The 24,926-nt window shown below is 43.3% G+C and overlaps 5 protein-coding genes across 9 annotated transcripts; 2 read left to right on the top strand and 3 right to left on the bottom strand.

Annotated features, from left to right (window-relative positions):
• Positions 1–2,500: 2,500 nt before the first annotated feature.
• LOC128756322 (sialoadhesin-like) lies at positions 2,501–5,102 on the bottom strand. The gene is made up of 7 exons (XM_053860727.1): positions 5,042–5,102; positions 4,721–4,756; positions 4,542–4,641; positions 3,966–4,162; positions 3,605–3,844; positions 3,367–3,540; positions 2,501–2,864 (listed from the first exon to the last, which is right to left on the bottom strand). Exons 1-7 carry the CDS (start codon positions 5,067–5,069, stop codon positions 2,782–2,784), a joined length of 858 nt encoding a protein of 285 aa, XP_053716702.1. The 5' UTR covers positions 5,070–5,102; the 3' UTR covers positions 2,501–2,781.
• A 1,053-nt stretch (positions 5,103–6,155) lies between these two features.
• LOC128755676 (serrate RNA effector molecule homolog) lies at positions 6,156–13,819 on the bottom strand. 5 transcript variants are annotated; one of them, XM_053859583.1, is made up of 21 exons: positions 13,805–13,819; positions 10,833–10,957; positions 10,651–10,761; positions 10,440–10,583; positions 10,152–10,212; positions 9,765–10,062; positions 9,460–9,683; positions 9,239–9,346; positions 9,045–9,177; positions 8,800–8,927; positions 8,677–8,738; positions 8,529–8,607; positions 8,271–8,435; positions 7,983–8,153; positions 7,765–7,918; positions 7,561–7,673; positions 7,383–7,463; positions 7,162–7,312; positions 6,911–7,018; positions 6,721–6,829; positions 6,156–6,461 (listed from the first exon to the last, which is right to left on the bottom strand). In XM_053859583.1, the coding sequence occupies exons 2-21, from the start codon at positions 10,949–10,951 to the stop codon at positions 6,386–6,388; spliced, it is 2,595 nt and encodes an 864-aa protein (XP_053715558.1). In that variant the 5' UTR covers positions 10,952–10,957; positions 13,805–13,819; the 3' UTR covers positions 6,156–6,385. The 5 variants fall into 5 exon arrangements, with proteins under 5 accessions (XP_053715558.1, XP_053715556.1, XP_053715557.1 ...); XM_053859581.1 differs by lacking the exon at positions 13,805–13,819 and adding an exon at positions 12,530–12,637 and having other exon boundaries at positions 10,833–10,954; XM_053859582.1 differs by lacking the exon at positions 13,805–13,819 and adding an exon at positions 12,530–12,544.
• On the top strand, positions 11,811–13,719 carry ift46 (intraflagellar transport 46 homolog (Chlamydomonas)). Its single transcript, XM_053859585.1, has 5 exons — positions 11,811–12,199; positions 12,425–12,723; positions 12,848–12,941; positions 13,009–13,140; positions 13,232–13,719. Exons 1-5 carry the CDS (start codon positions 12,071–12,073, stop codon positions 13,586–13,588), a joined length of 1,011 nt encoding a protein of 336 aa, XP_053715560.1. The 5' UTR covers positions 11,811–12,070; the 3' UTR covers positions 13,589–13,719.
• Positions 13,820–14,207: 388 nt separating the features above from the next.
• si:ch73-71d17.2 (RPA-related protein RADX) lies at positions 14,208–21,245 on the top strand. Its single transcript, XM_053859584.1, has 19 exons — positions 14,208–14,479; positions 14,908–15,013; positions 15,182–15,365; positions 15,424–15,533; positions 15,606–15,734; positions 16,050–16,207; positions 16,335–16,491; positions 16,595–16,703; positions 16,877–16,968; positions 17,034–17,159; positions 17,305–17,409; positions 17,896–18,069; positions 18,142–18,266; positions 18,335–18,516; positions 18,603–18,644; positions 18,746–18,789; positions 18,851–19,108; positions 19,722–19,862; positions 19,933–21,245. The coding sequence occupies exons 1-19, from the start codon at positions 14,387–14,389 to the stop codon at positions 20,055–20,057; spliced, it is 2,460 nt and encodes an 819-aa protein (XP_053715559.1). The 5' UTR covers positions 14,208–14,386; the 3' UTR covers positions 20,058–21,245.
• LOC128755679 (C-type lectin domain family 10 member A-like) lies at positions 21,141–23,523 on the bottom strand. The gene is made up of 8 exons (XM_053859586.1): positions 23,390–23,523; positions 23,216–23,323; positions 22,779–22,868; positions 22,647–22,712; positions 22,491–22,583; positions 22,098–22,252; positions 21,880–21,989; positions 21,141–21,746 (listed from the first exon to the last, which is right to left on the bottom strand). The coding sequence occupies exons 1-8, from the start codon at positions 23,445–23,447 to the stop codon at positions 21,590–21,592; spliced, it is 837 nt and encodes a 278-aa protein (XP_053715561.1). The 5' UTR covers positions 23,448–23,523; the 3' UTR covers positions 21,141–21,589.
• Positions 23,524–24,926: the final 1,403 nt, after the last annotated feature.

Below are 24,926 nucleotides of genomic sequence, written 5' to 3'. Positions count from 1 at the left end.
CACCCTTGATTTATTGTCAAACACTTCATGAAAGTTTTATATGAAGCAACCATTCTTTTCATGGTTTGGTCTGGACTCCTCATCCCCAGGAGTTAAACATATGCATTTGCACGTGACTCCCTTCAGGGTGACTACCGGTAATTAAAATGACAGTTCATAAGTCGTACACAGCATCAACTGGACTAGAAATGTGATACACACATTATGTTACATGGCACGTTATATGACCTCTGTATAATTATTATATCGGAAGGCTTCTTAAGTGTTACATGGCATACAATTCAGTTCATAATTCTTCTCACATTATACAAAGATTGAAAAGGAGTAGAGTGTTCACCAGTTCTTTTCTGTCCCTAATTGTCATTTTCCCTATTTTTTGGAAAAGTGTTTGTGTGTAGCTGTGCATAAACTTGTGTCTGTGTCCTTTTCATTGTAGTGTGTGTTACTGTCAGTCATTTTTGTGTTTTGCTGAGTTGTCAGTCATTCCTGGTATTAAAGAGCGGAAACGTTCAATTGCTTTTAAATAATAATTTCCTTGTGTTATCTACTGTCCAGCAGAAGGTGAAGTCAAACAAAAGCGGTCCACTGATAAGAGCTGACTAGACTGTAAAATGGATAATATTCTGGTGAAGCAGAACTAATCTGATCCGGAGTTATTGTGACATCAGCAGTTATATTTCAATAAACCATTTGCTGAAAACGGTTTTCTACTCACTCATGCAGCGGATAACATTTGAACCTTGTGGGGGAATTCAATGAAAAAACTAACTGAATACACTCAACTTCAACGCCAGAAGGAGTCAAACTAAAAATACAATACAGGAACAGAATAACTACTTCTATACTAGGAGAAGGAAAAAACAAAGGCAATTCAAAACTTCAACACAAGGTGGCGACAGAGTAAAAAAAAAAAAAAAAAAAAAAAAAAACAAAGCAACAGTCGAACGAGTCGAACAAGCGTCCTTGAGCGCGTAGCAAGTCCAGGAAAGCGAAGCAAGTCCACAGGATCGGGGGGAAGAGGAACCAGGTTAACAGGCACAGACACACTGGAAAACAAAAGAGGTCATTCAGCAAAAACTCACGAACGGAAAGCGCATGGCAAAATGTCCATGGTCAGGAGAAGAATCATCCACGTTATCACGACGAACACGTGTTCATACCAGGGAGAACACAAGTGACGAACTGACACCGGTTGTCATCTGGCCGGCTTTCCAGCAGCGAGCGGGATGATTGAGGGAGCGGATTAAGGTGTGTGTGTCTGTGGCGAGAAAAAGAACCCCAATCCTGGAAGAAAGGCGGAGAGAATGGCGGGAGCAGGAAGCAGCCCAAACCAAATATTACCAGACGGAGGGAGTTCGTGACAGAACTAGTGAATTGACATTTTATTACAGTGAGGAAGTGCAGCTCATCCCGATAAGATGAGCACACCTTGACTGACTTCTGTTGAAACAAGTAAAACAGGATTTTGTGTTGATGTTTTATGACCTAAAACATGAGATCACATTTGCTTCAATAGTGGGAGATTCTCACAATGTCTTTTTTTCACAAACAGAACCTGATTTTTGCTCACCAGCAGAAGGCATTTGACTGCATGTTTAAGATCCCAACCCAATAGTCAGTGTTTTGCTTCGAAGCCCAAAGCCGTGCTCAGACCCAGAGAGGCCCCAGCTCAGTGAGTGGAAGCTGTATATATACCCTAACCCTTGGATTCGCCAGGGGTTCCAGTTTGATTCTCTCTTGCCACTAAAAATGGCAGCTGCACATTCTTTTCTTTATTTAGAATCAATCAAAGTCGATCAATCGATTTCCACTCAAGGCACCACTCCTGGAATGGGCTTCCATGTTTGAGGAGGATTACATTTCTGAAATAACTCCTGCCAGTGGAAGCCCACCTTCTTGACAATAACCAGTAGTCCAGGAGTTAATTCTGCCTCTGCTCCATCCGGAGTTGTGACAAAACACACAGATTCAATTTCAATTCAATTTTCTAACTTTAAAATATTTTCATAACAGAAAACACCACAATATTAGGAGTCAGAGACACAGATTCACTTTTTTGTTTCATTCAGTCGAGTCATTCACTCAGAAGAGAATATTGACTCGATGATGAGACTCTACCGATGAGTTTCTCACATATTTATTAAACAAGAATCCAGACACCAAACTATTCTCTCAGTATCTTCTAGGGCACTGATTCTGTGAGCACCTCCGAAAGGGCTGCAAAAAGTTTCTTGTTTCACACCTCTGGGCCTGAGGGCCGAGTGACGCTCAGTTTTAATACATTTGACACCTACAGTGGCCGTAGTGTCATTGAATTGACAGCAAATTTGTGATGGTTACCAACTATGGGGAAGTTCTTGAAAATGGAAAATGATGAAGAAAGTAATGCCGCCACCCCCAGCAGTAACAATTGACACTTGTTTTCTTCAAAGTTTATTTTGAAAATTATCTGATGATATTTAGACATAGTTATATTACATTTATTTTATACAGATTTTTTTTTATGACAATTTTCTCAACAGTTTGCATCAAGTGTATTTTTCCTTAATTGAAAAAGTTAAGAACCCTTGTTCTAGAGAACAGGATGCAAGAGACACTGTGGCCACATACATCGTGTGGTCGCTCATGCTGCATGTCGCAGCAGAGCAGAGCTATATATGGCTGCAAAAACTCAATTCGAATCAGAAATCATAAAACACATATAAAAGCCACGCGTAGAGGCAGAGACATCAGAATTGACAAACAGGAGAAGCTCTTTCTGTGGTTTCAAGGAAGAATGAGTTAGAAACGGTGCTCTGTGGTAACCTGACGGTCTTCTTCCAGTCCAGGACTTTCAGCCACTTTGGTCATTTCACCTGCAGCATCTGGAGGGTAAAATTACAATTATCAAAGTTTTTATCAAGTATCAATGGTTGGCATGTCAACCATTTTGGTTTCCTGTTAAACTGCAAAACAAAAAGTGTTTCAGGGGCCAAAAACCACAGGGCCAAAAAAGGCAGTTTCGGTTTATTCTGTATTGTGCAATTCAATTTTACTTTATTCCCAGGTAATTTTACATTCATTTTCACAGTCCATGTTTACATCTCATTCTTGACAACTATTGTCCAGACTGTCAAAAGTGAAGCTCAGTTACTGTGGGTACAATTCTTTTCCCAGACCAGCTGAGGGAACTGCAAGATGCTCCCAGGCCAGAGTACATATGTTGACTGTCTGATGTCCAAATCTTAAATGTGTCCAAACAGCCATGCCCAGGTTCAGTATGTTAAAGTATATATCGGCAGTGTGTTGAACTGTACATCAGCACTTCAGCTCAATTTGGCAGAACATGCAGCTTATCAGGGAGGCTGGCGTATTGATCAAACTTACCTTTAAGACTTTTTTGACATAACATCCCCATGAGGACAGTCGATAAGATGAAGGGGCAGATCACCACCAGGTGGCACAATAACCTTAACACTGTTGGCTGTGGAGTGGAGGGGGTCGAGGATGGTACAGGAGAGGAAGGAGGGGTCGGCGTCGGGGTTGGGGGTGCGACTTTACCTAGAAACAGAACCTGATCAGGACCACGGCGCCGTTGATATTGACAATAACAAGAGCAGAATACCTTCGACAGTCAGCCATCTGGGAGCAGACTCCCGTTCTTGAACGCTGCACCAGTACATGCCTTCATCAGACTTGGATACGTTATAGATCTGAAACTCACCATCCTCCTCTGTCCCAATGCAGCTACCGTTTTTAAAGAAGCTCATTGGAACCATTAAGCCATTCAAAGCAGCTCGACAGCGCAGAGTAGCCGTGTCTCCCTCCATCACTGGATGAATTGGACTCTGCAGAACCACAAACCCTGAAAGAATCAAACACAAAATATAGGGCTTAACTGACAACGGCTATGAGTTCAACCAGTTTGACATTTTTCATGCGTAATAAAACCACAGGAATCTCATTGCAAGTGTGATCTTTCTTACTGGAGACGGTGATGCTGACGGTTTCGCTGGTGGCCCCATCACTGGACTCGCACCAGTAAACGCCGCTGTCAGAGGGCAGCGCAAGACTGACCAAACATGAGGAGCCACTTATCCTGCCCCACTCCACTCCGCAGGTACTTTGGATTCCACCGGTCGTGTTTCTCATGACCTTCCATCCATCTAGTGCCGAACCGTGGCTATACACCCAGAGTACACAATAAAACAAACACATTTAAGACTATTATAAATCTAATCACTTAAAATTGTTCATACATTTGTAATTACAAAGTTATCTGACAGTTTTTTGAAGGATTTTTTTGTCATGTTAGGTTCAAAGGTGGGACTTTCTTTCCCAGTGTAGTCCCCTCGTCATCCAGTTAGTCAATCAGCATCACTGGCCTTTCCAGTATTTATTGTAGCTATTTTGCGTGACAAGAAGAGTTGTGTAACAGACTGAGGAGTTTTTAAGACTGGCTTTTATCAAATGTGCAGAAATAACATAATATCGCTGCGCCAACCGAAACACCAAGCTGGGGCAACTGTTGAGCTGAGGTTAGGGAGAAGTGAATACTGCACCTGGTGGGTGACAAGAGACTTCCGTTCTCACCACACGTCACCGTGAAGAAGTCTTCTATCAGCATATGGGAGCTGTCAGGATGAACAACTGGAAATAATGCTGAAAAAAGTTGACAGAAGACTGACTCTGTGTCCATATTCATGATGAAGACCCGATCAGCATCGGTTTTGCGACTCACCTTGAACAGCAGAGAGGCACAACAGGGATGAAAGCACTGAACAAAGATGACACTGAGGTTAGTCAGAAAATTCACACTCATTCACTCAATTCACATATTCAAAAAAGTGCCTCTAGATTGGGTCTAGTTCCAGTGAACATCTCCTGTATTGCCTCTTTTTTCCACCTCCTGTTACGTTTAAACTATTTTCTGTCACCCACTTCTACTGCCCTTCTCACACAGCTCCCTAATCTGTGTGAAAACTAGTCCCATTACACCTGACTGACAACAACAAAATCACATAAGTCTCAAGAGTGAGTAGCTCCAACAGAGTGGACTTACACAGAAGCAACTGAGAATGAACCTCCATCCTTGTTTGGTGGAGCTCAAGCTGTTGACTGTGTGAACATCACACTTACGCTTCCTGTTGGGCGGAAGTTCCGCTCTCATGAATTAATTTTCGTTTCCGAAAAAGGTGGTAATATGTATTTTTCCGGTAGTACAGATTGAGGGTATGTGTACTATTTTGATATAAAAGAGAAATATACTGCTAGCATGGTGGTGTAAATAAAACATATACAAAGAATGCAAATGACATGTTTGTTAACACATTTTTATATGTTTTAAGATATATGACCTGGGTTTTGATGCTGATCTGAAAAGTTTATTTTGAAACATACTTTCAGTGTGGTTATGTTTCAGTGTATTTGTTTTCAATGTGTATTTTAGTTACTTTAACCACAGCCGAGTTCTGATGCCTTATGTTGCCCTTTTTTGTTGGCATGTGAAAAGTCATCGAAGAAATATACGTTTTTGTTTTTTAACTGTAAATGACAGTTACTCAAGTTTCCATACCATTTGTGTTCCACAGTAAACCGATCAAACATACCTTTTATTTAATCCTGATTTGACCCTTAAAAAAACTGGCAACAGTTTCAGTGTGTAGTTACATAAATGAAATTGCTCTAATTTAAAATGATACCCAAATCTATTGGTACTAATTGACCAGTTTCTCTTCCTTTTTTCTCCATTGATAATAGATAACAGAATCGGAAAGGAACCGCATTATTAAGCATCATCAATAACGGAATCTGAATCATTGGAATCTTATCAAGTCCCATCCCTACTGACTAAGCGCGTTGGTGGTACATGAGCAAAAGTGTCATCTACAATGATGCATTTCCTTTGTTGGGTTTTATTACAATTTTTGTGACCTATTTCAATCTTTATTCTGGTTTCAATGCCCCATATTGAATGGAAAAAAAATTACTAAACTGAAACTAAGCACTTTTCAAAAAGTGAAACTAAAACTAACAAACCCACGCTATAAACTTTAATTAAAACTAATAGAATGTGAAAGACAACTCAAAACAATCCAAAACTATTATCACCCTGGCACATAAAACAAGAGTTGGGGGCATTGTTTGATGACACAATAACAAGTCAACAGTTTTCCTGTTCTTGGTCTTTATTGGAAAGTGAAAAATCAGATTCTTGCTAATAACTGATACATTGGTCCTTCCTGCTGAGACACAAACACACAGATACCTGCACACGCTCGCACACAAGCAGACAAGGGTGTTCTTTCCTGTCAAAAAGTAGAAACTAATCACAGAGAGATGAAACACATCATGACAGCAGAGGAGTTAAAATAGGTTTTTAAAATGTGTTTTTTTTTTACTAAGTTTAAAAGAAGTCAAGGTCGTCCGGTGCGTCCAGGTCTCTGTACTCGATGATGGAGCGAGGGTCGCCTCTCATGCCCCTGGAGGAGAACACACACATGAACACCACAAACTTTTAGACCTGTGACATAGTCACAAAAAAGGATCTTCTCAAAAGCAGGCTGACACAAAGAGCCAGCATCAGAGCTTCGGGAAAACATGTTCCTACGTCATGTAGTAGTTTAATTTTTATTAATGGCTTTCTGTTGGGACAGATCAGGCCATGTGACCTGTACAACAGTGATCCCGTACCAACAGGACATTACTCATGGTACACAGCCCACGGTCTGACATTTGTACCTGCTGTTGCGCTGCTTCCCGTGAAAACCTCCTTCATGAGGACCCCTGAAATTGTCGTAGTTTCCCCGACCAGCACCAAACTGGTTGGGAGGGAAGTGTGGTCCACCGCCTGAGGATAAATATGATTTGGGGTAAGTTTAACAAAATGTGTTGACCCATTAATGTGAGTGGGCTTGAGCTAATGCCGCACCAGGATAGCCAGGCATGGGTGGCCTGACGCCAGGTGGATATCCCAGAAGGCTTTGCTGTTGTGGAGATTGACCAGGAAATCCTGGAACAGCAGAGGACGCCGGGGGAGCTACAAAATAGGCACCATTAGCCACGGCACAGCCCATCTTAATACAATACTTTGTGTAGGGTTCAGTGAAGCAGACCAAGTTGGACTCTCATTCAAAGATTAGAAACAACAACCAGGTTGACAACAAAAAAAAAACTTCTAACCTGGTGCAGGTGGGGGTGGGGGCTTGTTCTCGGGCAGGGAGGGTCTCTTGGCATCCAGTAAGAAATTATTAAAGAACTCCACTTCCTGTTTGACAGCAGACACCTTCTCGCCATGTTTGTTCAGAATGTGTTTGCGTACAAATTCTGGTGCCTGCATGAGAGACAATAGGCGTTGCATGTTAACTCCAGCCGCATGCGCACACCATAAAAACCAAACTCACCTTGAATTTCTTCCCACTTAAGGGGCACAGCCACTTGTCTTTGCTGAGCTCCTGAGTGTTGGCTGCCAGAAACTTCTCCACCTGGACCAGTGAAAAGGCGCAGAGGTGCACAGACGTTTAACTGACGGACAGTTAAAAGAGTCATGGTATTTATCAACAGATGGAGTTGGGGTCTCACTTCTTGGTCCGGCTCTTTCTTGCCAAGTCTGCTGGCTTCTTCCTCATTCAGCGTTTCTGCAGGACACATCAGCGGTGCCAAGCGTTCCTCACACATCCTCTGGTGTTCGCTCACTGCACAACAATCATTTAAGAGTTCAGATAACAATCGTTTCACAAATAACCAACAGTAATGGAAGGCATGATTGATCCTGCATCTTTATACCTTCAGTGGCAGTGATCTTTCCCACAGGCAGAGGCCCTCGTACATGAAGCAAGCCACAGCGATGAGGCATCTCATCCTCAGCAGGATACTCACAAAAATTATAATAGTCAACGGAGTGCACCAGACGCAGGTAGAGCAAGAGTCTATCCAGGACCTACACACACACACACACCACTAAAGTCAACGATTCATTTAAACACCTAGGAAGTGCTTCTTACCTTCAGGAGGTTCTCATCCGTTTCCACTGTAACCTCTGAGGAGGCGGAGTCTTTAGCATCCCCTATGTCCACAGCGTTGCCTCCAGATGCCCCCATTAGCTCCTCCTCCTCAGCGCTTACTTCTTCAATCAGGTAATCTGTGATGTTCTTCAGGACAGGGTTGGTGTCCATCTGGAACACAGTTGACCTTTCAAAATTCAAGAACTTTGAATTTTTCCATACCAAACTGTCCAGTTGAAAACCATTGAAAACCATGAACCAGCACACTGGCTCATTAATGCATCTTACCTGGCCAAGCCACAGTTCTCCCTTCTGGTCCAGACTGTGAACGAGGCGGGCAGACAGCCGGATGTCATTCCGCACGACGGGTTTGTGATGAGTCAGTCCGTTGACACTGCGAACGCGTCGACACAAATCTCTGTTGACCACTGGAGCCAGTTCACAGTCTCTAAGCTGCACATAGGGGGGAATTGGTCGATATCCATGTTAGTGCAAAATATAAAGGTTTAGCACCTACAAAACGACTGTGAGAAGCTGTATATTTACCCGGATGTTTTGCAGGTTCCAGCAAGTCTCCTTGATGTTCACACTGCGGTCAAACGTTACCCAGCATCTTCTGAAAAATCTGAGCGAACACTTTCTTGAGCCAGGAGGATTTATCATCAGACTATCATTGCTAGCTGATGGCGCTCACCTTCTCTCTGGCTGAGGGTCAGACAGCGCCACCCGCAGGAATCCAGGGTACCTGCGACACAACTGCAAAGCACTGGTGTTAGTGTCAGCACGAGGAGTATATGAGTATGTGTGCAGATCTTACTGCGGTGATTTCATCCTTGGACACCTCTGGTGGGATGCTCCTGATGAACAGAGAAGTGGTGAGGTGAAGGGGCCGAGGCTTTGCAGGCTGCTGCTTCTCTCGTTTCTTCCCTCTGTCTTTGCGACGTTCTAGTGCAAAAAATTAAAAACTGATTTATACGTTTTCCTTTATGCACATAACCGCAGAATGTGATCATTAATACAATGTTAGCTAATTCTGGAATGCTTCGATTAGAAAAGCATTACCATTATCCCTGTCCTCCTCCTCTTCCTCCTTCTCTTCATCGTCATCCTTGTCACCTTCAGAACGGGAGGAGTCTGAATCCGAGGCGCTACCCTCGCCACTGTCAGCTGAAAGGCTGCGCTTCCTTTTCCGACTCTAAGAGAAAGAAGATGGGGTTAGCCACCGGAGCAGCTTCGATTCAGAACAAAACGCTCACTTTTTCAGCCCGTTCTTCCTCTTCATCATCATTTTTCTCTTCATCGTTGTCATCTTCATCGTCGTCATCTTTTTTGTTCTTGCCATTCTGCTTGGATTCGTCAGAGGTCTGAACATGGAAATTGAGGTTTTAAAAAAAGAGCAAAAAAACAGCCAATAGCACTGACATGGAAAGTTTCAAGGCGCATGTGTAATAAGATGGATATCTCGCAGGTCACAAACCTTCTTTGAGTCTTGGTCTGGCTGAACTGGCTCTTCTCGACTCGGATTCTGGTCAGCTTGACTCCCTGAACTCTGTGCACTTGTCTGACCACTTGTGTTTCCTTCACCAGAATCTGCTTGACTGTTGTCAGAGGCCGCTTTGTCACCTGCCTCTCCGGAGACTGAAGGCCGAGCCTCCAAAACCTGCAGATCCAAGTCTGTGCCTCCCTCCATCTTTATAACAGCTAATTAAATAAACAAAAGAGACGGTGAGGACAGATACTCACAATACCGGCTGTGCTGGACTATCATCACCCGCTCCATACCTGCATCCAACAGTTTGATAATGGCAGGAGAGTGATCCATGTCCAGTGACACATTATCCAGCCAGTTGTTATCCAGGAGAAAGAGGAACACGCTCAATCGTGTCTTGAGGGCAGCCAGTGACTTTTCCTTATTGGCAGTGATGTCATCAGGGTGGTACTTTGACCGGAACCACTCTTGTTCTTTGTGTTGAAGGAAGAAGTCCTGCAACTGCTGGCGCCTAAAGTCCAGTTTATACTGATTATAGCGCTTGACTGCTTCTGTCTCATCTACACTGTCCTCCATGCTTAATAGGAACTCCTGCAAATTTAACAAAATTAATGTTAACATTCACACGACACCAACCAAACTGATAGGGGCATTATTCAAAGTATGAAAAATTATCTTACTTTGAAACTCCTCATGGTGGGTGGACCTGAGGGAGGGAGGTCTGGATCCACCATCCCTAACCTGCGAGTGTTAAAGTCAAATGAAACGGGTTTCAAGGAAAATCCAGTGGAATATAAACATAAAACAAGAAAACATAAGAGTAAAATAGGCTTTTACAATGAACTCTATTGAGCAGCAGGCTGACATAAATGCAGTGTTTTCCTTGATAATGGATACATCTGGTGTTAAACAATGTGACAATCTTTTTAGGGAGTGTTTAATTATTTCATATTTCCCATATAACTCACCGTCCCTGCAGGGGGTGGCCAACGTGATGAGGGTGCATATGTGGGAGGTCTGGATGCCATCCCTGGGGGCCAACACCTGGAAATGGAGCCCCACCGCCACCATAGGGCAAATCATACCGATATGGCTCCCCTCGGTGGTCGTCCCTGAAAAAGCCTGATATTAACTCGAGTACGAGGGCAAGATGTGTGAGAAAGGAATAAAAGCACCCACCAGTCCCGCCTCATGCGTTTGTGCTGAGGGCTCATGTGTCTTGGAGGAGAAAATCTCTCTCTGCGGCCACGATCATAGTCCCGCCTCCTCTCTCTGCCCCTTTCCCACTCCCTGAACATGGATAATAAAAAGCTAAAGTAAACACAACCATGCTCATGTGCACTGTTGTTTTTTTCTAGTACCTGTCAGGCCAATCATCACGTCTGCGCTCTTCTCTTTCTCTGGACCGCTCCATGTCACTCCTCTCTCTTCTGAACTTGTCTCGCCTCCTCCTGTCAAATTCATCATCGCTGTCTCCCATGGTCTGCTTAGGGCATAAAAGCAATGGACTTCATTTCTTTATAGAGAGTAGTCCCAGACGAAACATTGACTTTCAAGATTATGTTGTGGCAAGAGCAGCATAAGCGGCCTGGAGCAGGTCAGTCTTCACGCCGCATGAGTGCAATGACGCCTTGGCCAACAGCTACCTGGTTAAGGGTTAGCCTAATTTCCTTGGCCCCTTGCGTTAACTAAAATACAATATTGACCCATGAGACCATGATATATTAAGAGATGCTACAATAATTTCAAAAGTTCAATGAAAACCGTTGAGACGGAAGACGAGTGACATAACATAAATTCCAAACCGAGTGCCAGATAAATGTAAAACAAAAGGTCGAGGCAGGCAGACCTGATGAACAATTGACAATTTCACTTGCATCAATTCTAACAACATGTAACACACGCGTTTTATTGAAGCACAGTGAAACATATCGTTAAATAAAACCCTTTAGTGGTAACAATGAAGTTAAAAGAGCCATGCTAACAACTAGCTCCGTGCGGCTATGTGGTAGGAGAATGGCAAAGCACGCGAAAACAAACGTCCTCCCGTTGACTGACTGTGAGCTTTGACTGACGAAATAACCGTCGAAGGTGAATGGGCGAGTCATTGTTCATTTTACCTGAAAATCGAGCAGAAAACCAAAAAATGAAGCCGCACAAAACAGCACAACCGTCCCGCCGTACGTGCGAGATCTCGAACAATCAACGAGATTTCCGACCAACGACACGTCAATGGAGATTCGACCTACTGCCTCTTGTGGTCAGGAGGGGAATGATGGCGAATAATCGATGTTTTCGTTTTAACTACTTGTAGACCGCGAATGTGTCGTAAAATCTCACTCCAGGCGGCGGACATCCACTAAAAACTACGCAGGAAAGCTATTAGATGAGTATATCTCCCGTGAAAGAATAAAATTAATCATTAAAATAAAAACATACAATTCGACACTAGATGGCGATGCGCAATTTAGAGTCGTTGCTGTTATCTTGTAGAAGAAGACGTTGCCAAGCTACAAGGCGGTCGCTTTCCTCGATGGAAACGCTTGAGAGATTGGACTGCGTCTGAATTGAATTCAAATTTCGAACACGGTATTTCCCAATGGATCGAGTTAGCCGTGCCAAAGGCACCAGAATCCTCAGGAACCAACCGTACGACGAGAGTCTGGAGGTCGTCGACTCCGAGGAAGTCGCGAGTGTGTACAGCCCGACTCCCCACAGCCAGCGCCAGGTAGTCACCAGCATAGTAACTGTCATGTGTATTTACTACGGTTTCGGTTTGAAAATGCATCCACGACTCCATAAGTGCCGGGTCACTTGAACAAAAACAGAGGTTTACGTAGTACGTAACATCACATAAGGATTATGGATGCGCATAGATGTCAAGAGCTATTGAACTGTGGTCCAAACAAGAGGTGAGAATATATATTTGTGGTCTGATATGGATGTGTGTCAGTCTGATTCCAGGAGGACCAGAAATGGGCGCGGGCTGATGTCGGCCAACAGCAGCAGTGATGAAGCTGAAGACAACCAGCATCAAAGGAACAAAGAGCCAGGAAACCTGCAGCGTGGGGTGACCCCCGACGAGGATGAAGACGAAGAGGAGGATTCCGATGATGATGACACTGATGACGATGATGACGACGACGATGATGCCGATGGCTGTGATCCTCCTGAAGGGGCATACGATCCTGCTGACTATGCAAATTTGCCTGTCAGCACTGAGATTAAAGAACTGTTCCAGTACATCACTAGGTCTGAACAAATTCTGTCCAACTCTTGTTATCTAATCTTTTGTTTCATAAGTAAGATTTCTTGGCAATTGTATTCAGAAAAGTCACTGTTGATATTAAACAGCACCGATCTGCTCTTCCCCCAGATATACTCCTCAGTCAGTCGAATTGGAACACAGTTTAAAACCGTTCATTCCAGACTTCATTCCAGCAGTGGGAGACATAGACGCCTTCCTGAAGGTTTTTGTTTCTTTGTTAACTCAGACTCAGATGATGAAACATCTAACTCTTTTTCCTGCCAAAACAGGTGCCAAGACCTGATGGTAAATCAGATGGTTTGGGTCTGCTGGTTCTTGATGAACCCAGTGTGAAACAGTCTGACCCCACGGTGATGTCACTTTGGCTGTCAGAGGAAACCAAACAACATGGTGCCGCTGAGGTACACAGAGCACAACATCACAACAAAATCATGTATATTTCACACTTCTCAGTAAGCATACCCTAATTTCTGTTTGTCTACTGTCCTTTAGATGAAAAAGGTGACGAGTGTCTCCGCACCTCTGTCCAACCCTCGTCAAATTGACAACTGGGTTGACAGCATTGCTGCGCTCCATCGTTCTAAGCCCCCAGCAAGTGTCCAGTACGTGCGCCCAATGCCTGACATTGACAGCCTGATGCAGGAGTGGCCTGCCGAGCTGGAGGAGCTTTTAGGACAGGTGGCGCTCCCACCAGCCCGTCTCAATTGCAGCTTGACTGAGTACTCTGACATTGTGTGTGGCCTCCTGGACATCCCAGTACACGGCAGCAGGATCCAAGCACTGCACTTACTCTTCAGCCTCTACCTGGAGTTCAGGGACTCGCAGCACTTCACACGGAGGGCACAGTGACATCTAATCTAATTTTTCCATTATTAATCGACCAGCATTTATTAAATATGTTTAACCAATAATGTACCCTTTGTGTATTTTCTAAAAGGGCTGCTAATGTTTTCTCTAGTGTAGTTGCAAAATGATTATTGGTAGCATCTTTACATTTTCAAATAAAAAAGCTACTCAGTTTATTTTGTATTCTAATATCCACAGTCAATGCAGCATTGAATCTACCTGGATATTTTAGAGCACTTGCTTGGTTTGGTTGACTTCATGGAGATGCTGATTCTAGTTTAGTGTTCATGCTGTTGTTTCTGTACCCACTCTCCTGCAAACTTGCCAGGCCCGAGCCCCATCGAGAATCTTTAGAATAGTCTAGAGACAGACGACCTTAAAGCCGCATTCAAAGCAACCTGGGCTTTGATTCCACCTGAGCAGTGCCATTGATTAAATTAGATTGCCTTTATTCTGAAATAATTCATGCAAAAGAAGGCCCAACTGAATACATGGAGCATAGAAATGATTATAAGTTCCAGAAGCCTTTCATTTCTGGTTTAAAAAAAAAAAAAAAAAAAAAAAAAAAACTTAAATGGTTTTTATGTGACAAAAGAGATTTTTGCTGTTAGTCATAATCACCGTTTCTTGAAAAAAAGTCTTTCAATGTTTCACTCTGTGTTGGACAGATTTTTGTAAAACAAGGGTCTCACATTCTGAAACGAAAATATAGATTTCTAATATTCCGTTTCTTTAAAGTGTACCTCTGTATAATTTAACTGCGCGATTACAGAATCGCAGAAGAAGAATACATTTCCCATAATGCCGCGTAATGTTGTTGCGTTTTCCAACATGGCGGCTTCAGGATGCGTCTTCCGGAGAACCTTCGGTCGATCGAGACCCGGTTCGGTCCAGGTCATCGCCTTGATTTCTATCTATTAGTGGTCGTTTGTGTTTATCAGGAATTTAATACAAAGACAGTGTTTGAGATCAGTCTGCTGAGTTAATTCGTCCACAATAATTAAGTCAGCACTCGCAGATCATATGAATAAGATCAGATAAATAATTCCACTGTTGCTTTAAAAGTGAATGATCCCGCTGTTGTTCATATAATTTGAATCGACAGCATGACTGGGATCTGTCTGTGTCAGTGAGTTTTCATTTATCATTTTACCGTGTGGCGCTATGCTACTAAGTCATCTCTGCTCGCTATTTTGTTCCTCATGATATAAAATAACCTGATTTGATATGAAATTTGTTATTACAAGTTATTCATATAAAGACTTAACAGAAAGTGCTTTGCACAGGGAGTTGACACAACACCTTGTTGGTTTGTGTTTCAGGCTTCCTCTCCTGCGGTTTGTCGAGAGACTCTTTATGTGTTGGAGCTGCAGCGCTACAGTCGAGACCAGTGCTCAGCTATCTACTTCCCTCAAACAGTCTTTTGTAGTGAGTCCGAAAACATGTCACCATCACACATGAATCACATTGCAAGAAGGAGGCTCTCAAATTTGCAAGCAACTCAAGAATAATGTTTAAGAAATAAATAAATAATCTTAAATGAGCTTACAGCATGCGCAGATCCAGGTCTCATATTGATGCCTCGCTGTTTTACAGATGACTACCTGTATGACATCACATTGTCAGATGGGGACTGTCGGCTCCGTGTGACTCTGGATCCGTCTATAAACCAGCTGGTGGAGCAAAACGTCATTCACGCTGGTTCTGCTCTGAAACGTACCTCCTTCTGTCCCGCCATAACTGCACCCGTCCCAGCATGCCCTGGTGCATCCGCAGACAGGTGAGGAACGAGAGTCGTATGGTGTCACATTGAGCATTTACATGAGATGTTCGTGCAGGTACAGGCTAGTGAGTGTGGAGGTCAGAAGTCAAGTTATTCACGAAGACGAGGGGTTGGTTAATGTGGAATGGCACAACCTGCCCTGGTATGGGTCCTCAGAGGAAGCAGGTAGGTTATAAAATCACATCCAAGATGCACCCAAATAGATACAGCGATGCACATGCTGTGTGACCCCCACAGGACCTTTGACTCCTTTGAGAGCCAAGCGGAACCTTTTCCTGCCCATGTGGAACAACGTGGACTACTATGGTGATTCATGGTTGGACTCTCCACTTGCAGAGGGAGATTCAGATGAAGACGAAGTTGAAGGTTGCATTCCTAATATCTCTGCCACCATGCAATGTAATGCAATACAGTATACCACCGTGCCGTAACTCGGTCCACTCTGTGCTGACCAGCTTGAATCCACTCTTGTGCCCAGTAATGATAATAGTAGGAATAACAACAACAACAGCAATAATACATATCTATTTATATAGCGATTTTAGAATGCTGTTGACAAAGTGCTTCAGTATTAAGGCCTACTTTATGCAGTAAAACTACGTGCTACAAATAGACTTCAATGTAATGATTTTGATCTTTTTTTTAATGAATAAATGTAGTGTGTTGTTTGCATATCAACAGAGCAACTACCTGCTGTCACTGTGACTCAGCTGCGTGAGAGATTCTTCTCCAGAGGTCGAGGCTTGAGTAACGGGAGGACTCTGATCGTACGCATCACCAACAAATCCCACCTGTTGTATTACGGCCGGACGGAGCAAAATTGCGAGTGTCCATACAAGGTAAATACATTCTTCTGCCGTAGTGTGTAAGTGCGGTGAAAAACATGTTGTGCTGGGTAAATTTTGCAGTCTACAACACTGTGCCCCTCTATAACTGTTGAAAGTAACCTTTGTTTTGCTCTAACAGGCCATTTTAGATGTGTGTGACCCGACTGGAAGTGTCAGTGTAGTCATGTGGAACAGTTTGTGTGTCAGATGGTATCGCTGTTTGAGGCCTGGTGATGTCATCAGTCTGAAAAACTACAAAGTGAAAAAGAGTTTTGAGGCAGACGGTGACGACATTGGTAAGCATCATGGTATCTTTTATTAAAACGCTTGCTTATTATTATTATTGTATTAAACGTGACCAAGTGTGATTCTTGATATCGACTCTCCATTTGGTCCCAGAAATCAGTTTGAACAGCCGAAATCCTACCGCACACATCAGGATCCTTCCAGACTCCCTTGTATCACCAGAGTTTCTGCCGCCGCTGCCAACATACAACTTCTCCAACAGGTATAAATGAAATCACTTTGTCAAACTTAACTAATTTCAATTTTAATTATTTATTTTTAATTATTGGCGCTGTCTTTAGCTGAAAGTTGTAAGGTTAAGACTTCAAAACCACAGAGGCAAAAACTTCCAAAGCATTTTTCTCACTGTGGAAATATTGCGTTATATTGTGTTAGTCAGCAAATCCTGAATCGTCCAGCCGGAACCATCTGTGATGTCATCGGTCTGCTGATGTTCTCAGGTCGTCCAGAGCGAATGCGAAATTCAGGTGACAAAAAAAAATCTACTGATGTCATTGTCCCCTACCAAAGTAACGAGTCCCCTCACTGGTAGATGGCCGAAGGACAGAGTTGTTGGAGTACCGCTGGTTACAACTAGAGGACGGAAGCAGTGATAAGCCAATAATGGTCAAGCTCTTCTCCACATCTCAGCCTGACATCCATTGCAAGCTGTTTCCATGTGAGATATAGATTTGATCATTTACGTCTTGTGCGGTTAAAAAAAACCAAAAAACATAATTTAAAAATGTCTTTTCCTGCTGATTCATCTTGAAATTTCAGGACACAAAGTGAATGAAAGTGAAACCTGTCTTCTCCCCTCACAGTGTCTGTCATTGTTTGTACTCGGGTGAAGGTGATCAAACCTCCTGCCTTTGGTAGTGGCTGCTGCTACTTGACGAACACCACATACACACAGGTGTACTGCACAGGTAAGAAAGTAAGGATCATTTTGAAGTTCAGCGGCAGCAAACTACCATCAACATGTGTATACGTTGGACAGTTGTTTCCCACTTGTTTCCTGCACCAGGCCTGCAGTGATGCTCATCTTCGCTGGCCTTCTTTGACACATTACTTCATTGATGCTATCTGATGTAGCAGATTACACTGCACCAAAATTACATCAGACCAACATTCAGACATGAGCATATGAGCCAGTCTGTTAGACGTCCAACTTTTATTATGTAGGTTCATGTTCATTATGCCCATCATGGATTATAATATGGCAAATCATTCATTCAACAGTCCATTAAATCCTGTTGCTCCCCGGAGGCACCGGTGCCTGCGATGCTAAGCTTAAATGAAAACATATTTGTTGTTATTTTAGCGTCTGCTCTGTGCTGTACTTAAAGAGAAACATGACTTGACATGACTTTAATGGCTGCATGCTGATTCCTCATTGTCTGTTTTGCGAGCAGGTCAGGGTCATCACTCTAAAATGAGTTATCGCACGCTACAGCCGGTGAAACAGTTCATCCATTGGCTAAACACCCTGGATGAGGTACAGGTGAAAAGCCGGGCACTGTTTGGCGGATACTTCATTTACCCACCTCCCTCCACCTCCTTGGATGCCTTCGTCAAGGCGACTCAAGGTCAGCTGTTTTGTCAGTATAGTTCATGTTTACATGATGAAATATGTCAGAATTTGTATGTGTGTGTCTCAGGGAACCTCGATTTCCTTCAAGGGGCGGAGCTTCATCGGGAGATGGGTAGACTTCACTATCGAGAACGCCGCAGGTTTTGCTTTCAGGCCGTCGTCGTGATGGTTGCTTACTGTAACCGAGGGCAGGTGATTTGTCCACGACTTACACAAACTAAATAGTTGAGTGTAAACGTTAACACCATTTTGTGTTTCAGGAACACCATAGTCTGTTTTGGATGGACAGATCATTCCAGTTGTCCCCTGCCGCCACTCAGCTCTCTTCACTCTTCTCTCCTCATTCATCTCGACCTCCTCCGTCCTCCCCCTCTTCCTCCTCAGTCGCTCTGTCTTCAGTTGTCGGTCAGGTGACGCCACGACTTCAACGGCAGCTAGCAAGGCGAGAATCAAACTCATACACACTCCTTTATGTGATCTCATTTGAAATGAAGTGAGCTGTGTTAATGAGGTGTTGTGTATGAACAGAAAGAGACGTTTGTCCCTGCAAACTCCAACACCAAGTAAGAGGTGAATATCCTCCCACACATACAAACACAATCCAGTGAGGGTTTAAAAATGACTGAAGATCAGCTCAAGTCCACACTTCTCTGATTGTTTCTGTTCACTAGATGTCCTCAGGTGGCGTTACAACCAGAGCCTCACAACAAAACAGGCAAGTGTTGTGTCTACATGCGTTTGAGTGTGCAACACATTGACCCATCTCTCTTGTGTAGACCTTCTTTTTGGAGCATCCATTGAATTTCTGGACAATATCCAGTCGGATGAAGAAGCCAATGATGTTGATGAGGCGCCATCTTCTATGAACACACTTCAAACTCCTCCGTCGTTTTCTCATGTTGCCATCGAGACGCTAACAATGCGCTTTGACCATGAGCTCAGGGAAGAGCAGATGCACTCCATAGCGATGGGAGGTAGACCAAGAGATGGTTGGGTCTTTGACTCAGAGGACTACTACGCACTGAGGCTGAGAGGTAAACAACTTTGAAACAACAACAAACGTTGATTTAACTGTCCATGGATGTGAAGACCTGGCATGTGACTGAATGTTTGCGATGTGAAAGAAGTGGTGAGAGGATGAAATGTCATGATGGGTTCATGGTTTACAAGTACATATAAGAAGAACAAACCCGTCAGGGATAAATGAAAATCCATTATTGGATGTGCTGATGTTTAAAGAAGCCAACAGGTGTCACTAGCGTGTTGCAGATCGCTGTTATCGTCATACGAGTTGTTAAAGCCAGTCGAACCTTGTGGGAGACGTTTTATAAAATCTGTATAGTTGACCTGGAGACTGTAAACAATAACATAAGTAAAGGCTGGTTGTGCATCTCTGGCAGTATGGAGATGGCATCCGAGTGTTTCGATCTGGGAAAAATAAGTGCGTTTTCTTCTGAGATTGTGAGATAGATTTCCTTATTCTGAATGAAAACAAACTTGTTGCTGCGTATATAAAAACTGTGAACTTTTTAGTATTGATTATATACTGGACTTTGGAATTTGGATAAGTGACCCTGGCTACCTGGGAAATGAGTCTTACTATTATTCTTGTTGTTGAAGCTTTTATCTCCTCTCTTCTTCCCGTAGCTTTATCGGATGGTGCATTGATTGACGCTATCTTCCGTCCATCTTCTGAAACTCCAACTATCCATCAAGCACATTCTAACACCTGGGTGTCCATCTTGTCTCACGGAGCCTTCTCCTCACACACACCCCCACCGTCACCAAGTAGGTCTTCCAAACAGGAAGTCGTAATGATTGCGATGCGGCTGTTGAAGCTCATCTCCTCTGTCACTAGGTGACCTCATCGGAATGGCTGGTCAGCTGACCAATCAGAGGTTGGTCTGTGTGCTAGAAGTGTGCCACCTGGGCGGAACCAGCACAGAAGCGATCCTGAGCCGAGCCTTCCAGCTGACAGACTGACGCTTATTTACAAAATCCAGTGCAGAGGCGCATGTCCAGACATTTGCTGTGTTCCAGAACTGTAACGTTGTTGGAGAATACTAGGGGTGGGATTCGATAAAAAAAAAAATAAATCTAAAAATTAATCTCAATTAATCGCAGTTTAATGGTATAAGAATATTTGTCACAAGAAGCCACATTTTTGAATTTGAATGAATTTGGGATATTACTGAATCAAATGATGGACCCGTACATACATTTAAACGACAAAATATTGTTTATTTTGCATCAGTTTGACAATAGCACACTAAATCACGATGGTGGCTATATTCAAGTTTTTATATCACCTTATTTAAACTAAAGCTCTTTTAATGTCTTTCAATTTCAATTTTATAAGAATTTCAAATATATCGACTTCTAACTTTTTTTCCTCTAAAGCTTGTGAATGCATAGCATTGTTTGATGCTTATATAGAAGTGTTTCTCTATTGTAATTTTATGTCATACTGTGTATAGCTAATAGTGGCTATTGCTAGCCAGATGGATGCCTGCCACGCCATTTATGCTTCGGTTACTGAAACGCACTGTACCCGGCTGTGATGCCATTCACAGCTCTGACTTTCTATTTATAAGATAACTGGAAGGCAGCAATAGTGTCAGGAGGGATAAAATGCTTTTTCATGAAGGTTTTTCGTGCCCCATATTTCAGGAAAAAAGAAAGATGTTTTTAAAGAGATGTTTTCAAAAACCTGGTGTTTCCCGCCAACTTTCAGGTCTTAATCATTGTGTTCAAATGGACAGCTTGGGTTTCTGTGATACTATAAGAAGCTTGTTGTGCAGATATGCCATGCATATTGAGTGTGCATTGTTCATTTAAATTGAGTCTATTCTGCTTGTTCCCAACTGGAGTATCGCGGGTCTGAAGCCTCTCCCTGAACAGCTCACCAGCCTGACAAAGGGCACATATAAACAAACATTCACACCTATGGACAATTATGTTTTGGAACTGTGGGAGGAAACTGGAGTGCCAGCAGGAAACCCACACATTGTCAAGCCCTCTACAAAGGAGCACACAAATGGACTCACAAAAATGTTCCCCCTAAAATTGTTTTTGAATATTTTATTCCAGCACATATAACTGCCATTATAGATGGTAACTGTATATGTTGTGTGTACAAAGTGTATTTTGTCTTTTTATTAATAAAGTCATAGCCTTTTTAAAGAAAATATACTGGCTTGGATGATTTATGTTTGTCTGAACATGTCCACAGTTGTGTAAAACAAGGTTTTAGTCAAAGATTGATGCAGCGATGAAGCCTCTCCCTGGGAAAGGGCAGTCACCCACACGTCACATGTCCACAAACAGGCCATAATATCTCACTGTCCTTCCTTACCAATACACATCCAAGTGCCATGTATTAATCACATAAGGGCAAAGGTTCCCATGACAACTAGATTCTGGGTGCAATTGACTTAACTCGTACAATATTTTGCCTGAGTGTGTGGCCATGTCCTTTGGTCATTGTAAAGGAAAAAAGGTGGTTGGATCGAGGCTTAACTTCGTATGCCGTGTTTCTGACAAATATAACGCAGCTTTTGGGAACAGTGGAGGTCATTGAGACGTCCATCATAATGGATATGAGCGCAGTCTTCATCTCCAGGACCAAGTCCATGATTGGTCCAGGCATCTGGCTGACCAGGCATCCAGCGACTGTGGACCACAAACACTGTTAGAGCACAGCTGAAGTGTCTATGTTGGAAGAATAACATTCTATTGCCGCATCCCTAACCATGCCATTATCTTTAAAAACCATCTTTGACATGAACAGTAAAGTAAACGGTACCTTCGGTTCATGATGTAAGGCGTCAGGTTAACCCACTCCCATTTTCCCGTCCTCTCATCGGTGAGGCCGATCCAGTGGAAGAGTCCAGCGGCTCGAGATATTACAAACCTCTGGACCATGAGGACACAGATGGGGACAGAAATCATCTCCTATTAATAATCAATTTTGCACTAGGAATGATATAAACAAATGATAGAGTGCTGTGCGTGGTGCCTCACCCATTCCTTCTCAGTCTGGAGTATGACCAGGTGAGAGTCATGTCCATTGCACCAGTCCCGGGCCTTGTCCCACGACAAAGAGTTGCTTGCAAAGTAATAGCAACTTGTTTCAAAATTTTCCCAGCCGGCTGGGCAGCAGGTGTTTCCTGCCGTACCTGACATTGACGGAAGAAGAAAGGAAGAGTAGCTTGACCTATTTTGGAGGCATGTAAAACAATAGATCGGGCAATGGCTGCGCTGACTATATTAACGGCTGCAACTCTTTTACAATCAACGCATTTTAAGTCGAAACATTCAGCTGGAAGATGTCGCCTTAATAAAACGTTGTGGAAGTTGTGGAATTTCCCCACTGTGGGACAAATAAAGGATATCTAATCTAAAAGCTAGACTTACCATTGTTTGTGAGGCGCTCAAGGGAGCACTTGAGCTTGTTGACGCTGCGACTGATGGAGTCCAGTGTTGAAAGCTGCTTCAGTGCCTCTGATACTAAAACACAGCATGTGTTATCAGTGCTAGTGTCTCAAACCGGACACCTGTCTGGGGTCTCACCTGAGCCCAGCTGATCCTTGTTGTTCTCCACAGAGAACTTCAGCCTCTGAACATCTTTGGATGCGTCTGTGGAGAGAAACCAGCTTTAAATACACATCAGGACTGAACAGTTTGTCAGTGGCGTCATAGTACCCTGAGCCAGTTTCTGAGCCGTGATCAGAGCTTCAGTCAGGTTGGAAACTTTATTCTCCACTGTCCACAGGCGATTCGTTGTGCTTCCACCTGCAATTGAAAACAGCAACAAACGTTCACTGTCGTTACATGTGTTGAGTCAAACTGTGGCTTCATTCACTCATTCAAAACATTACATTAACCCTATTGTACACTTGGTTAGCAGGACACTACTGCAACTTTTTAATGGCTTCTGGTTATTTATGACAAAATGGGCGGACACTCACAAATTCCATCACCCAACTACAAAGACAATAAACTTTGTAAGCGATACAAAAAATGTGGTGTAAATGCGGCCAATATTGTTGTATAATTGTCTAATACGCTTTTTATATTCTGCCCAGAAAAAGAGATCTGATTGTTTTCTCATGTTTTGAGTATATGAATCATTTCCTCACCGATGGCTCCGATTATTATGAGCAGAAGGAGGGTGAAGGCCGCGGCGAGTCCGGGAAACAACCAACGTCTGGACACAGAGGCACCAGAGATAGAGACTGGTCGCTGATCTATGGGACAGAGGAACACTACATGACATCTCATCTGATACAGAATAAATGAAAAGGTTCAGGCACCTTTGGTCCAGAAGGAGTTGCTGTCATCTTCTGCATCATCGTGGTATTCTGTTGTCATTTTGACTAGTTTTTTTCCCCGTACATACAGATGAATGTTTCTGAGAGAGAGTGTCTGGCCTACACCGAGGGGTCGATGACCCACATTCGGACTTTGAGCAGGACATCAGAGCCAGTTTGTTTGCTTATGTAGGATACAAAGTATTTTACAATAAATCAGTTGTGCACTGCAAGGACAAATAATGTCACCAATATTTTGCTAGACCACCTTTAGCTCTGATTATGACCGGCGTTGGTTGTGGAATCTATTTGCGTGGATGATGGGAGAGTGAGATGTAAGGGTATGGCAAATTTCACATATTGTTCGCGTAGCTACTACTCAGGTTACACATTGTTTAGGTACATTGCAGCGTTTATGGGAAGCCCACCCTGAGGTTCCACACCAGAAACAGACAACCAGACTTCCTCTTCAAGATAACATCCCGAGGAAGAGGTGTAAGAAGTCCCACCCTTGAGAAGAGGTGTCCCACACTGGAGGAGTCCTACTCAGGAGAACGGAAGTCCCACCGGGAGATGAGGAATCCTGACCTAGAGAACGGAAGTACCACCTCTGAGTGGAAGAGGAACAAGAACTCATCATTGAGGTTCTGTCCTGGATAGGAGTCCATCCCAAAAGAACCAACGGAAGAGAGCTATGTGTAAACTAAATAAAATAAAATAAAATCTGACGGCCGAGGGGAAGAAGCTGTTCCTGTGATGGGAGGTTCTGGTCTAGATCGACCGTCGCCTCCTGCCAGAGGGAAATGGAACAAACAGTCCATGACCAAGGTGAGAATGGTCGGCTCTGATCTGACCTGCACGTCTGTGGGTCCTGGAGACATACAGGTCATGAAGAGGTGGCAGTCTGCAACCCATCACGTTCTTAGCAGAACGCACGATGCTTTGCAGTCTGCCCTTGTCCCTGGTGGTGGTGCTGCTGTACCAGACGGTCATAGAGGAGGTGAGGATGGACTCGATGATGCTTTGCTTGGTTCAAGTAGTGGTGTCTCTTTCTTCGGTAAGGCACTGTAAGTCAACTTTTCATTTGAGTTTTACTCATTTTAGCACATTTCTGGAATCGTCCTCAACATATGCAAAGCAGGAGGTGAATTTCTCAAACTAATTTTACCAACAGCAAAATCCCATGGGTGACTTGCAAAAGCCAGTTTCTTGAGCACATTCATTAGTTCGTCTCTCAGAAGTAAATATCTGTCGATGATTCTGTCATCAGAATGACAAGTGAACAAGACAAGTCAGGATAACAGGAAACTGCAGGATGTTCAGATGTGACCTTTGGTTTTGATGATAGTTATTGTAGGTTGTGTGTCACACTTAGGTGTATGTGGAACATTACATGTCACAGAACAAGAGTCGCAATTGACGCTTTTACAGTTTGTACAGTAATGTTGGAAATACTTCACCAGTTCAGGTGTGACGAGGGGCTGCCTCACCTCTGTGCATTCGCCTTAAATGTGAAGAATGTGGTCATGCAAAGCATGAA

Source organism: Synchiropus splendidus, chromosome 3, assembly GCF_027744825.2.
Source record: "Synchiropus splendidus isolate RoL2022-P1 chromosome 3, RoL_Sspl_1.0, whole genome shotgun sequence".
NCBI classification, from domain to species: domain Eukaryota; kingdom Metazoa; phylum Chordata; class Actinopteri; order Syngnathiformes; family Callionymidae; genus Synchiropus; species Synchiropus splendidus.
The sequence above is the reverse complement of the archived record's forward strand: the minus strand, read 5'-3'. Positions and strand labels throughout refer to the sequence as shown.

What these genes read in the sequence shown, in the direction of transcription:
- LOC128756322 (XM_053860727.1), bottom strand. Translation starts at nt 5,069, where the DNA reads ATGGAGGTTCATTCTCAGTTGCTTCTGT. An exon ending in CAGATGGCTGACTGTCGAAG is followed by an intron (nt 3,541 to 3,604) that starts GTATTCTGCTCT and finishes TTCTGTTTCTAG; the next exon opens with GTAAAGTCGCACCCCCAACC. An exon ending in ATGTCAAAAAAGTCTTAAAG is followed by an intron (nt 2,865 to 3,366) that starts GTAAGTTTGATC and finishes TTTACCCTCCAG; the next exon opens with ATGCTGCAGGTGAAATGACC.
- LOC128755676 (XM_053859583.1), bottom strand. Translation starts at nt 10,951, where the DNA reads ATGGGAGACAGCGATGATGAATTTGACAGGAGGAGGCGAGACAAGTTC. An exon ending in CCACCATGAGGAGTTTCAAA is followed by an intron (nt 10,063 to 10,151) that starts GTAAGATAATTT and finishes TTAAATTTGCAG; the next exon opens with GAGTTCCTATTAAGCATGGA. An exon ending in ACCCATGCCTGGCTATCCTG is followed by an intron (nt 6,830 to 6,910) that starts GTGCGGCATTAG and finishes ATTTATCCTCAG; the next exon opens with GCGGTGGACCACACTTCCCT.
- ift46 (XM_053859585.1), top strand. Translation starts at nt 12,071, where the DNA reads ATGGATCGAGTTAGCCGTGCCAAAGGCACCAGAATCCTCAGGAACCAA. An exon ending in CTCCCCACAGCCAGCGCCAG is followed by an intron (nt 12,200 to 12,424) that starts GTAGTCACCAGC and finishes GATGTGTGTCAG; the next exon opens with TCTGATTCCAGGAGGACCAG. An exon ending in CTGTTCCAGTACATCACTAG is followed by an intron (nt 12,724 to 12,847) that starts GTCTGAACAAAT and finishes CTCTTCCCCCAG; the next exon opens with ATATACTCCTCAGTCAGTCG.
- si:ch73-71d17.2 (XM_053859584.1), top strand. Translation starts at nt 14,387, where the DNA reads ATGCCGCGTAATGTTGTTGCGTTTTCCAACATGGCGGCTTCAGGATGC. An exon ending in TGGGTCCTCAGAGGAAGCAG is followed by an intron (nt 15,534 to 15,605) that starts GTAGGTTATAAA and finishes TGACCCCCACAG; the next exon opens with GACCTTTGACTCCTTTGAGA. An exon ending in AGAGCGAATGCGAAATTCAG is followed by an intron (nt 16,969 to 17,033) that starts GTGACAAAAAAA and finishes CCTCACTGGTAG; the next exon opens with ATGGCCGAAGGACAGAGTTG.
- LOC128755679 (XM_053859586.1), bottom strand. Translation starts at nt 23,447, where the DNA reads ATGACAACAGAATACCACGATGATGCAGAAGATGACAGCAACTCCTTC. An exon ending in CATAATAATCGGAGCCATCG is followed by an intron (nt 22,869 to 23,215) that starts GTGAGGAAATGA and finishes TTTCAATTGCAG; the next exon opens with GTGGAAGCACAACGAATCGC. An exon ending in CAAGGATCAGCTGGGCTCAG is followed by an intron (nt 22,584 to 22,646) that starts GTGAGACCCCAG and finishes GCTGTGTTTTAG; the next exon opens with TATCAGAGGCACTGAAGCAG.